At 39.9% G+C, this 13,963-nt stretch overlaps 1 protein-coding gene across 2 annotated transcripts in view; it reads left to right on the top strand.

Moving 5' to 3' along the window:
• The window catches only part of RPS6KA2 (ribosomal protein S6 kinase A2), a gene marked incomplete at both ends in the record, with an annotated part of 290,115 nt that overhangs the window by 221,502 nt on the left and 54,650 nt on the right, over window positions 1–13,963 (top strand). For both annotated transcript variants that reach the window (XM_080341014.1, XM_080341015.1), the window contains 5 exons: window positions 32–112; window positions 933–1,012; window positions 4,612–4,718; window positions 10,947–10,984; window positions 11,742–11,884. In XM_080341014.1, the coding sequence (XP_080197140.1) occupies window positions 32–112; window positions 933–1,012; window positions 4,612–4,718; window positions 10,947–10,984; window positions 11,742–11,884 (449 nt within the window). The remainder of the gene's footprint in view (window positions 1–31; window positions 113–932; window positions 1,013–4,611; window positions 4,719–10,946; window positions 10,985–11,741; window positions 11,885–13,963) is intronic.

Below are 13,963 nucleotides of genomic sequence, written 5' to 3'. Positions count from 1 at the left end.
TGCTCCTGTTCTTATTGTTCTTTCTTTATAGTTCGGGATCGGGTACGATCAAAAATGGAGAGAGATATTTTGGCAGAAGTGAATCATCCTTTCATAGTCAAGCTTCATTATGGTAACTATAATAAAATATAATTCATGTTTGTTCTTAAATTGGTTGGGGAATTGTAACTGGATATGTTATATTTTCATACAGATACCTCCCTGCCTACTTATGGCTCTGCTTCTAACAAAATCTTAGAGGCTACCTGTGAGAAATTATTCATTTATGCTGAAGGAGAATTTCAGTATAAGTAGGATTTAGCCATTCCACCATCAAAATACATTTTTCATAAAGCCTAACATGATAGATTGTGCTAGTGGGATAAGTGGGGAGTATGCATCTGCCAACCCCCTCACCTGCTGTCAGGTATCATTTAGAAAACCAGAGAATCTAAATACAAACTGTTTTTAATAATCAGCACCAGTCCAAATTTGTATATGTGTGCATATGAGTGTGGTGTCTTGCTGGAGTTGCCTTCCTCTGCCTCACCAGCTCCTTGAGCAGCCCTATTATTATTGTAAAGGGTCTTCTGAGGACATTTTGGATAGTGTGGGCTCCCCTCTCACACAAATCTGGGAGCTTCTCTCTATGGCTAACCCTCAGTGACTCCTGGTACATTGTGCAATGGAAAGCAATATTAATTCATAGGTGCTAAATATGGAAAAAGAATGTATTAGTGATGCATTGTTTTCTATCACCTGATACCATTTTTTCCCATAGTCTAAGCTTGATTGCTTACTTCTATATAGGAATTACATTTTTCTGTTCCCGAAGTGCTAAAATGACAGGGAAGCTAATTACATGAATGATACACTGCTAGTCAACAAGATTGACTCTTTGGAGATTTTATCTTGAATCAAACTTCCAAAATCTCCATCCTTTTCTGATGCAGCATTTCAAACAGAGGGAAAGTTGTATCTAATACTGGATTTCCTGCGGGGAGGGGACCTTTTCACGAGACTCTCCAAAGAGGTAAGCTGATAGATTTTTAACTTAGAAATGACTGTCCTGCATTTCCAGGACTCGCATTAATTTGGTGAGAAGGAAAAATGGCCTTGGGAAAAGTCCTGCTATATATGTGTGTGTGTATATATATATATATATATATATATATATATATGTAAAAGAGCTGTATCATCTTGCATGTTTAAGTAGGTTCTTAGTAATTTTATTTGAATTATGCCATGGGTAATATAGCAGATAGCATGGAATCACTACCGTTGTAGAAAACTCCACTATTACTAAGTCATTCCTGTAGCAAAATAGCCCCAGACTCATTGCTCACGAAATATACCTTGGATGCGATGAGAAACAGTCTGAGAAATCAATCCCCAATACAGTTTGCCTTGGACATGCGCACAGAACCTCTGGAAAAACAAAATCACTGTCACAGAATCACAGAATGTTGGGGATTGGAAGGGACCTCAAAAGATCATCCAGTCCAATCCCCCCACTGTAGCAGGAACACCTAGATGAGGTTACACAGGAAGGTGTCCAGGCGAGTTCTGAATGTCTTCAGAGAAGGAGACTCCACAACCTCCCTGGGCAGCCTGTTTCAGTGCTCTGGCACCCTCACTGAGAAGAAGTTTCTTCTCATATTTAAGTGGAACCTCCTGTGTTCTAGTTTGTATCCATTGCCCCTTGTCCTATAATTGATTGTCACCAAAAAGAGCCTGGCTTCCTCCTCGTGACACTCACCTTTTACATATTTATAAACATTAATGAGGTCACCCCTCAGTCTTCTCTTCTCCAAGCTAAAGAGACTCAGCTCTGTCAGCCTTTTGTCATATGGGAGATGCTCCACTCCCTTCATCATCAGTCAGCAGGAAGAAGAGATGACCATAGGTCACGGGCTGCCCCCAGCAGCAGGCGAGCCAACAGTGGGACTCAGCCAGCAAGCGGGAAAAGAATAATCATCTCCTGCAGCAGCTGCTGGGTGCAGGTTAGAGCCCATGCACCACCCGGGGCTCAGACGGTGGCTGTCACAGCCCTCTCCTGCTCTCCTGCCTCCTGTGGCAGCTGCTGCCTCCCTTATCTCCTGGGCTCCCATCCCTTCCCTGCCCTCTGCAGCACCTGCCCCTGGGGAGGCGCCGCTGCTGGGGACAAAGGCAGCCAGGAAATGGTCCAAACTTGAGTCTCCCTGGTGCCTGAAGAGAGCAGCAGCAACAGGCTTTCTAGGTTCATTTAGCACTTGCGTGCATGTCCCAGTGTCCCCTCAAGCCAACTGCTTGCCTTGCTTGAAGCGCTCTTCTCCTGCATTTAGGCTCAGAGAGGGCCCTGTTGGCAGTACAGGAGGCTCCAGCGAGGCAGCCCTGCTGCTCCAGGGCTTGTCTGTTCCCTGACGTTCTCTGTCATCACCATGATGTCCCCAGCCTTGGTGTCTTTCTGGGCTGCGGGAACAGGAGTGCCAGCATCCACCTAACACGCAATCTTTGAAGATAAAATAGGGACCTTTCAAATACCACCTTGAGGGGAATTCTGTTTGCTCTTCTTGGTTTGGGGCATAACTGATGGACTAAATGCTGTGAAAAAAAATTACTTTCATTCAAAAGTTCCCTAGCTGTTTGTTTGTTTTTCCATCCAATTCCTGGTTCAATGATATGCTGCAAACTGCTATGTGCACTGCAGCTTGGGACCCCAAGTATTTGCTTTCAAGGCTTGTTTGCTAATGCAAGAAGACATTAGCAACAGGTTAATTACACCACTGACTAATGATACTCCTGTAAGTACTTAGCAAATGGCAGCAGTTATTTTTAATATGAACAAAAAGACTAAAGAAAATAAAAATATCTTTCTGCTGTTTGTCATGAACTCAGGCTTTGTTTGCGAGGCAGCATGTTTCCTTAGCAAGGGCTTCTCTCGTTTCATGAGACAAGAGAGAAGAAGTGGTTCTTGCCTACAGAGGGCACCTACTCGTTCTCCACAATAAGGGAACTCAGAAGTTAAAGAGAACAACTCAGATTTGGTACTCCTTTAAAATTTCACATTTTCCCCTAAGCTTTTCCAATGCAATCTGCTGATTTATCTGCTTTATGCTATCGAGAGCACATCCTCTTAACTTGACAGCCCTTTTACGTACTTCTTTTTTTTAGTGTTTGTCACTCATCTTGCCAATCCATACTTTGCAGCTGTTTAGTAGCAAGGTATCATAACGGAAGAAGTTATGGGAAATCTTGCACTGCTTGTAATTTATTGCTTATGGACTTGATCCAACGGTATTGATTTCAGAGGACTTTCAGACAGATCCCATATATTAAAGCAGGCTTGCACACACAGCTTGTCTCTTTCTTGCTCTGTCTTTCTGAGACATCTGACTTTAGGTATATCTGCATAGATTAGATTTTCCCTGATTCCATTGATTTAATTTCTTGCCTATGTTATTTATTTCAAACCTTACAAATAATTTAAATTTATTTTTATAATTAATGCAATTTTTATGTTCAGACCAATTAATTTTTTAGTCAGAGTTTTTACCTGTGTATCTTTTTTCTTTCTAGCCTTTGTAGTGTTATTCTTAATTAAATTACGTGACATCTGTTCTGTGAATCCTCTGTTCTTGCTCTCAGCCTTCTGCAGCTTCTCAGTGCACCCAAGTATTGTGACTACCCCTTCTCAAGAGCAGAGACTTAATTTTAAAAATAAGCTCGGCAACGTCTACTGTATATATTTATATTTACATATGACACGTGAATTTATATTGAGCTGACTCATTTTACTTCTGTCATACGTAGTATTCACAGTTGTGTATCTGATACATCAGCTTTTCCTTCTGCATTATTATCACTGTACATATTGAAATTCAGTTGAAGAGAAATTAATAACCTCTGGAATATAACAAAAGTTGAACCAAAGGGTTTCTTGCCATCTCAGTTTTTCTGAGCTTAGTGGGTTTTTTTGATTGCAGAAGTTTCTTCCCACCCAAAATAGAGCTTTCAGTGTTAGAGGTATCCATATCAAGTATGAAAAGGAAACAACTGCCCTCAGTTTAGACCTCATCAGCTCCTAGATGTTAGACAACCCATCACTGCTTAGGGCATCTGCACTGAGATTCCTTGAACCCTGGATGCACAGGGATTTAAATCCATCTCTGAGTCGCTTCATGCTATGTATTCTGCTAAAATTTTGAAGCATTTCACTTCCCCAAAGAGGTTACCCCATATCATTTTGTGAGAATTTGATAACCAAATACCAAGAGTTTAGCAAATTCAAATATATGAAAGCAATAAGGGTTGAACGGAACGTATTGAATTTTGCCAGTCATTTCCAAAAGCTAAGGAGTTAGAACTTTGTTTGTATTATTACGACATGATGTCATCTAAACAGATCAAACAAATGAATGAGAGGAGCATGTTTTAAAACACAGAAGTACTCAACAGATTGAGTTTTGTTTTATGAGGAGAATCTGGTAAGACTTGTTATTGTGGGCTGGGACAAATTATGGAAAATTGAACCCAATATGATGGGTCTTCTAGCATTCCCAAGTTAGGCAATTCCTTCCCCATGTCTGTTTAATGCAAGCCAGCCCACCATTGCCCAGTAAATAGATGTGTTCTTCTCTTCCCTCTCTCTAGGTGATGTTTACAGAAGAAGATGTCAAGTTCTACTTAGCTGAGCTGGCCTTGGCATTAGACCACCTCCACGGTCTTGGAATTATTTACAGAGATCTAAAACCAGAAAAGTAAGTTAATGAGAATGAGTGAACTGAAACATAAATACGTGAGCTTTTAGGTCGTTCCTGTTCCTTGTCATGCCAGTAAGTCAAAAGGTGCCAGAGGCTCTGCCTGCCTTCTTGTATATGAGGCTCTGTACATGAGACCCTCACCCTCAGGAGCAGAGTCTTCCTATCACATCACTTCAGCATAAGGCCAAATACTTCGACTCTGTTCCAATATGATGGGTGTGCCTGGCCTTTAGTTTAGTGACTAATCTCAAAACGAGATTCAGATCTCTGTGCCTTTGACTTTAGTAGCACTGTTGTCCATTTGCAGCCTTTATTCTGGCCTTCCTCTTGGTGTGGTATGAACTGCTCAGTGCAGCTGCATTTCCAGCTCATACAAAATACGTCGTGACACCATTCAGTTTTATTGTAGCCATTGTTTAAAGTAAAAGAGCATCTCTGAAAATTAGTGTGCATATTAGCTCAGGAGAGACACAGTAATCAGGATCTGAAAACCATTTCTATTCATTATCCAAAATATTTCCCCCAAAACAACTCTTGCTTACCATTGTAGCTTTTTCCTATTCCTAATGTGGTGCTATAGAGGATTTTCCTTTCACTTTTTTCTTTGCAGTACATCAGCAGACTAAATTATGTCCCCAGTGCCATCATTGGAGTGACAACGTGTTGTTTTTCTTCCATTCCTCTTGCCTAGTGCTTTGCCTGCATCTTCTGTGACAGCTCCAATAAAACAGGCTGCAACATGTCAAAGTTACTAGCCTTTTTAGTGTAATGGTCACCATAATGTTAAAAGGGTGACCACTGAGAGCAGTCTGCTTGGCTGTTGTTTACACTTCCTTACAACAGCAGATCAGCCTTTTCCTTCTGTGACATGAAGTTCGAAAATATGCAGCTCTTCCTTTACCATGAAGTATTATTGCTTTCACACTCAAGGAAAAAATAAGAGACTAAAAGTAATAGAAGGTGAACTTTGTAGGTGAGAATTTGAAGGGAAGGAAACTATCTACAACACTGTAATATGTGATTTGAACTGTAAATTCAGTCTTATAGCGGTAGTACTATACACAGATGTACATAACCAGAGCTCTCAGTCCTTTGGGCTAGAAATTTGCAGTCTTGCTTGTTTATGGAACCAAAACAGAAAACCAGAGTATTTGGCAAATACAGGAAGTCATCCTCCAAATTAAACCATTGGAGGGATGAAGGTACCAGTTTGTCACGTAGGCAGGCAGCGGTCACACCGTTGCTGCCACTGTCACATACTGTTGCTTCCTCTGACAGCAGCTCTTCAGATTCAACGTCATTTTAAATTTCTATTTTATTCATTCAGCATCAACAAACCTGCACATTATAGAACAGCTTCATTTATAGGTTTTCAGTTTTAAACTTCATTTCTAGTGAGCATTAGTATGAATCATGCACTACTTTTCTTTCTGATGTTAGATGAAGCTGTTTTTCAAACTAACACATGATATATGAAGCTGCTATTAGAAGATATCCAAATATGAGCCGTATATTCAAATGTAAGTCACAGTGCTATTAAGTTTATAGACACATGTAGTAATTCTTTGCTTTAGGAGAAGTTAGAAACTGAGAAGAAAATTAAGTACATGTCAAAACTATTCACTATGTTTGAGATACTAAGAACCTGATTTTTCAGAGTTCTCAACATTGTGTGCCACTTAGTGGTTCAAGGCACATCTCTCACTGACTTTAGTTGCAGCTGAAAGAACTTAAAGTTTCTGCAGAACAAACTGCAGTGTCTCAAATCAGGGATCAGTGAACTGAGGAGTTAGAGCTCACCTAAGAAAAGAAGGTGTCACTGATTTGCCATTGTCACACAGAAACATGTCAAAAAGGCAAAGATGGAACCCAGTTATCTGTGCGTTTTCATTTGACCTGAGACCAGCCAGACCTCCCCTTCACTGTAACTGGTCTGCTAGAATCCCTGAGTATTAACCATTCTGCCAACTGAGGCAGGAGTTCTCTGGAAGAAAACAAAAGTATCATCATGTTACTAAAGACCTTTACAGGGTGAGATCACTGTGTAAAGTTAAGGTGGCAGCCCTCATTCTGATATTTCCAAACTTATTAGTGTATGGTTTATGGGTTTTGATGTATAGTTAAATAGATACCAATGATACAGTTGAATCTGGATACAACTGTCATAGTATAAAATTACTTTACATTAATATATTGTAACTACTGTTGTACAGGCAAGGGATTCATCTAGAATGTTATAACTCAAGTTCATACGTGGAAACAAATCAAGGCATCTGTTTGACTGAAAACTGAATCCTTTAAAAGTAGATTTATAAGTGAAAATCTTCTGTGTAGCCATGCCTAGGACAACAAAGTGTGACAGCTTATGATTTCACTGGAACTTTAGTTTTAGAGTAAAAAATACAGGTGCGAAAAAAAAAAATCATTCTGAAGTGGGAAAAAAAGGATATATTTTTAAGTTGCATCTGGGAAAGGATAGCTCTTTAAATAAGACAATAAAAGAAAATTAAAACCATCTCAGGATGTTCTCATCCTGCCCTGGCCAGGGTGGAATATATGAAGGTCATTGCAGGTGTGTTGATAACCTATTTTTAAAATAGCTGGTGGGGACCCCATGGTCTCCATAGGAGGCCTCTTGGCAGTGCTACACCAGTTGTACATCTAGAAAGTTGCTCCTAATAGCTAATCTGAAATTTCTTTGCTGCAGTCACAGGCCATTACTCCTTGCTCTGTCCTCCTTGACTCCCCAGCCAGCTTGTTCTGCCCTGAGCAGCAGCCTCGAGTGACTGTGAGCATGTCTGTGTCCTCAGACCCCTCTTCTGTATCCTAAACAATCCAGCTACTGAACTCTTCTTCACCACTCAGTCATTCTAGGTGTTTCATGATCCTCATTCCTCCCCTTTGGTTTGTTTTGATCCGTATCTCATCTGAAGTTCAATGTGCAGAATTACACCTGCATCTTCAGGAGAAATTTTACCAGCCTCATTAGAGCACAACGTTTACTCTGTCAGATTTGCAGACCTGGAGGTAAATTAATTAGTTCCTAATTTCCTAATTCTCTCTCCCCACCTTTGTTAAAAGACAGGCACTGCGTTTGACCTCTCTTTGTTCAGTGCTTTTGCTGTCCTCCAGAATCTCCCCAAAGTAACTGCTAGGAGGTTTGTGAAAATCTTCATCTGTTTCTGAGATATTTGAACACTTCTCTCTGTCTGGTACTTTCATAGCAAAGCCTGCAATCAAATTAAACACTCTTTATGAAGTTTCAGGTTTTCTTTCCAACCTGAAGTTCTGAAATTTCTGAATTTCTGAAAAACATAAAGCATGGGTTGAATTTTCTGCACAACTGAGCTGACTTGGAAAGAAACTTAAATCATCAAAAGAACCCTCAGGGTTCCAGCTTTAATAGATTTGGCAGAACTTCATTATGATTTCGCTATATTGGAGTTCAAAGTGAATCTGAAAAGACACGACTCCAAACTAAAAAGAGAGAGAAATGGGAGAGAATTGCTATGGCCTTGATTTAAGAGTCACTGTAAAATAAACTGAACAATTAATAACAAAGGCTCTTTATCCCTGTACTAAAGCTGCAGGAAAAATTAAAAAATACTAAGGAGATTGAAGCCCTAGCGCTACTATGAGCTCCTGTAACTTGGAGTATGTCATTCCCCTTACTACTAGTTTAGCTTCCCAGCCTCTAATGTGGAGATTTTCAGCCTTTATTTTCTCAAGCCATACTTTTAAACTGAGGTCAGTGAAAGCCGTTTGCATGTTTGTGGGACAGTCCTGAGGCAAAAATATTATTGTCTTGAAATAAGGAACAAGTTGACAATGATAGTATCTTGTAAACATGCTCAAACCTTAAACTGAGCAACTAAAATGGAAAAAAAAATGTAGTGAAAGGTTATCCCTCAATAGGTTTATAGTGTAGTTTCACATTTAAAAGTTTTTTTTTAATATATAATTTCAAAACATTGATTTAGAAGAAAGATTTTTCTCAAGCCTGAATCAAATTAACAACTTCTGGTGTTTCGTTTGGCTTTTTGATTTGGTTTGGTTTTTTCCCTTCTGCCAAATAATACTAGTTTATTTCAGAATAGCTGATCCTACAAACCATAGCTAAAGTAATTGTGATTGTCACAATTTTCTACTACTGACAGTGTGGAATAAAAAGGAACTGCAAAGTGATAAAGATAAAAAGAGAAGACAAAGTATGAGCAGAAAATATGTTTGCTTCCACAGTCAAAGGAAAAACATTTGTCTGTTGTAATCTGGGTGCTTAGGAGCAGGTACATTGTTGTTCTTAATGTGCCTTGGAACTAATTCAGTGCAACACTTATCTTTTTGTCACTGTTAGCATATTGATTTCTTTTTACATCAAATGTAATTTTCATTCATAACAATAGCATTGTATGTGTTGGCAAATGACAAATGCGGAAAGACGCAGCTGTCCAAAGGGTGCTGCCAGAGGCCCTGGAGAAGCTGCAGGCAGCTGAGGGCATAATGTCGGGGTGATCAGGGATCACAAGACAGAGGAGGGAACTGTATGTCAGGTTTTAGGGAATATAGGATGTACATCTGTAGGAGACCAGGATCTGTTCATCTTTCTTCTCATACCCTCAGTGTGAGAAAATCTGTTGTATGGCTTATGCTCACTTAATCTAATACAGTATTATTAGTCTGATAGCTGTGTAGGTATTTCCTCCGTGCCTTTAATGAGGGTAAGGTATGAACCTCCTAATGAGGGCAAAGGAATGAAAACCATATATTGCATACACAGAAAAGCAGCATGGATTTTCATTAGGAAATCAATGAAATATAGATTTGATGTTTCTGGGAAAGTCCCACACCCTTTGAATTGCGTTGTTATCCACAGGGGCTTCTTGAGTGTGGGGCAGAATTGTAGGTGGTTTCTGTGAGCTGGACTCCCTCTTGCTGTTCTTCCAGAGCCATTTCTGTAGAACTCATACTTTCACTTCTCTTCCACACTGGCAGGTGTTTTATTCTTTTCTGAAGCAGAAGCCTCTTGCTTTGAGATTGCAGTCACAAAAATACATTTAAACATGCCTGTTATAGGCTAGTACTTAAAAATTATGCCTCTCCGAGAAGTCCAGAGAGAAAGAATAGAAGTAAAAACACTTTCATCAAGAAGAAAAAGCTTTAGTTATTGAAGACATAGTAGTGACTCAGCTGCTGGCCTTTGTTTGATGAATTACACAATAACAGTCTGTTCTAAACACACAAGCGAGTGACAGAAGATCATCTCTTTTCAATTATGTTTCAGTACAAAGACAACCTTTTGCAAAAGTATAGCCCAATGTGTTCGTTTCACTTCTGTCTTATTTTCTTCCTGAATAATTGGGTTAAAGTGACTTTCTATGAGAAGGGGAACATAAAAATAGCTGACACCTCACTAGACCATTTTGAAAAGAGAAATGTACTAAATCTAATTAGAACTGAAGAAACACCACCTTCTTTTTTGTGTCGGTATTTATAGGCAGAAAAGTTACAACAAATAATTATTTTTCAGTTTCAGCGTTCCTTCTTGTTTCCATAAAAACTAGTAATGCCCTTTATGAATTACAGTCATTTTTCTCACAGAAATGTTGGAATGCCTTTGTGAGAATAAAATATGTTGGCAGGTGGCAAACGTGAGAATGGTTGAACTTGGGTGGCAGGCTGAATTTTCATTTATGATCACAAACAGAATAAATTAGCAGGGGCTGAGATCCATGCAGTTGGGCTGTGACTAGTCTTTATGCTTAGCTATCATTTTTATTACTTCGGTATGAACAAGCCTACCTTTGGAGTTAATTTTAATCCAGTGAGTCCAAGCTCTGATTATTTGTGTGCTTGGCTTTATTATTATGAGAAGAGCAGAAAACTTGTAGCTCCTTCTCCTGCTGGAAGCGCATACTTTGCAGTAATCAGCTTTGCACACCCTGTTCTTTCTGACCTCAGTTTGTGTGCCCACCCTGAGCACGCTATGGAGTAAAGAGGAGGCTCACTCTGCAACTGCTGCAGGCCGTGCATGCTTCAAACATGAGATTAGACAGACCTTTGAGGATAATTTTTCTTTCTGGGGATATATAATCCAGTGAGGGTTTGTTTACACATGTATTTGAGTCTTGCATATCTCCTTACCTGTCTTAAACTTGTTTTACTCATGTTTGTTAACTGCATTCTGTGCCTGCCTAATGAATGAATGTTTCCTTTTTTGCTTTACAGCATTCTTCTTGATGAAGAGGGCCACATTAAAATCACAGGTATATGAGGAATGGAAAACTTAATGTCTACAACATGGCACCTTTTTTTTTTTTTTCCCCTGCAGTATGTTCCATGCATGTTGGTCTTTGTTTGGAAAGAGTTTGCTTGCAAAAACTCAGAAGCAAGAAGAGTTTGAGTATTGGGCTTCTCTTCTCTGACAATTCATCAAGCACCAGTGTTGTACAGCACACGGAGAACATAGTGTTTTCTTGGTAAAATTCACTGATGTGAAGTGTGCAGGATGCTCTGCCTACCAGCATGGATGGAAAGATGTTTCCAGTGAGATTCTTTACTACAGATTAAATTATCTGAATTATCATCGCACAGAGAACACCTGGAAAGACATTCCTTTGCCACCTTGGAGGTGGTCTCTGGCCATCCTTTTCACTGTTGTCCATCTGGGATTATTAGTCCTAATGCTTTGGTTATCTGAGCAAGAGTCCTCACCAGCATTGTCTTTACCAAAACTGAATTGTGTATTTCTGTCTATTGAAAGTCTCTCTTCTGCTTTGGGCCAGGACATAATTCTGAACAGATAAAATGATACACCTACTTTCAGGATGTATTAACAACGCCAGCCAGGTGCTCCATGTAGGTAGAGCTTTGGCACACACATGCCTGTGGCCTTCCTCCATGCAGACAGATGGGTGCTTCATCAGCTGGTTGGTGTGTTTTGTTTGAACAGTTTAAGTGAACCAAAGTGTAAATAATCATTTTTATAAACCTGACAAGTCTTTTTTGTTTCTATTTATTTAGATTTTGGTCTGAGTAAAGAAGCCATCGACCACGACAAAAGAGCGTATTCATTCTGTGGGACAATAGAGTATATGGCCCCAGAGGTGGTCAACCGACGAGGGCACACACAGAGTGCAGATTGGTGGTCCTTCGGTGTGCTCATGGTAATGGAAAAGTTGTGTTTGTTTGTTGGAGAGGTAGCTGTAGGAGTGATCAGATCCCACAGATAAAAAGTACCACTTTCAGTAATTAGGAGTTGATAAAAAAGTAGATGTGCTGCTATTGCTTGATCATTTTCATTGCATCAGTGATAGCAAACCAGCTGCTCCTGGCAGTATATGAGGTAGCATTTGGCTTCAGATTGTCTCTGTTCTTTCTCACAGTCCTTTGCTGTTTCAGTTGGTTACTGTGAGCTGTGAATGTTTCTGCTGCACAGAAACAGGGTAGGGCAAGCTCAGCAGTGTGCAAGCATTTCAGAAGGAACATCTGCATAGTTATTAACCTGGTTCCTATGTTAGGAAACAATTCCCCAAGCAGCAATTTTCAGATGTTAGGGACATGCTCTTAGAGAAACTCAGAAATTTATTCTGGTTTTGGCAAAATACAGATTGAAAAGGACATATTTTAGAGGGCATTCTGAATGTTTCACAGGACACCAGTGGTTTTTTTGCCATTCATCTGTCTTTTTTACTTCAGCGTTGCTGACTCTTCTTGTACTAATGAGATTCGGATAGTTTTTAGACTGGCGGTGGATTTCATGTAATTGTATGAGCTGGTGGGAGACTGTCACCCAAAACCGTGTCTTTACTCCTGGTGGGAAAAGAAAACAAATGCATATGTGCCTCGTGCCATCCTCCTTTCTTCTTTTCCACCTTTTTTCCATGTCTTGATTATGACTATTTTACAGTCTTTGCATTGTCCTGAGTGCATGCTGAAGCTGGTTTTGAAATTATGTATGTGGAACAGTTTTAAAATAACTGCTCTTCACAGGGGGGAAACACCAGAAATAACCACAAATGTATCAGTTGGCACTGAGGAATAGTTAAGAATTCATATTTTTCTTACGTGTCTTTGCATTGAATTAACTACACAAAAGTTGCTATTTTTCCCCACTGTTGCTCAACATTTAAGAGTCCTGCAAGCTATTCTGGAGATAGTTTAAATGGAATCAATATGAGAAACTGTGCTAATTCATTTTTTTATACATGGAAGTTAATGAAAAATTAGTTAAAATGCAACATGAGTTTACCAAAAATCAGTCATGCTATATTAATCTGATATTTTATTTAATGAGATAGTCATACTTTTCTAAACAAAGTAAATGAAGTGGATTTCATGTGCCTCCCTAATAATAAAGTATTTGATACAGTGTTGCAGGGGAAATTCATTAATTGAAGAGGATTATTAGTCCAGTAATAGTCCACAGGTGGTATAGTACCTATAGCATCTATGGTTGCATTACAGGGAAAAACACCACAGAGAGAAAGGAGCTGTCTCAGCTGAAGAGTAATGTTGCCCCAAGAGCAGGTAGGAATAAACTCATTGTGAAATGTAGTTAGCCTGGAAAGCAGAAGAAAGCTCTCAGCTGCTTAAGAAGTAAGACCCTGGGAATCACTTTCCAAGAAGAGCTTTGCAAGAGATGTCTGACTACAGTGGAGCTGCTCAGTTTATGAGAAGGACCCAGTAACATCCTCCTGAGAGCTGCAGTATTTGACACTGGGATGCAGTGTCAGAAAAGCTTTTCAGAGAGGTATTGAATGTTCCTCAATCCAGCCATCAAGCATTAGGTGTTTAGGCTTTAACCTGCTCCCTCCTATACTCATCTAGCCTCTTCAGCCTATGGTGCCGTTGCTGCTGAGGAAGATGGAGAGAAGATGAAGAAGAAGTTGGTTTGTGACACTCTGTTTTTTTAAAAGCTATATGAATGCTACCGGTTTTTTTTTGAAGTGGTTATTCCCAGTGTCGTTTTATCAAGCATAGCACTGTCTCTTGAGCACAGGCACCATGCTTTTATTACTCTCGCAGGGATGTGTTCAGATAATGCTGCTGCCATCTGAAGCGTGCAGGCTGCAGGTCTACTGCAGTGCTTGGTGCACGGCCACCACAGGCAGCAGAGCACTGCAGCTGTGGCTCACACCGCGCCTTGCCATGGTTACTGTGGCTCTCCTGCAGAACCAGGGCAGAAGCATAAATTAATGTAGCAATGTGCTCTTCTAATACAGCTGCATTTCCTATGGTGTGGA

The sequence above is a fragment of the Nesoenas mayeri genome (genome assembly GCF_963082525.1).
Source record: "Nesoenas mayeri genome assembly, chromosome: 3".
NCBI lineage: Eukaryota > Metazoa > Chordata > Aves > Columbiformes > Columbidae > Nesoenas > Nesoenas mayeri.
The sequence above is the reverse complement of the archived record's forward strand: the minus strand, read 5'-3'. Positions and strand labels throughout refer to the sequence as shown.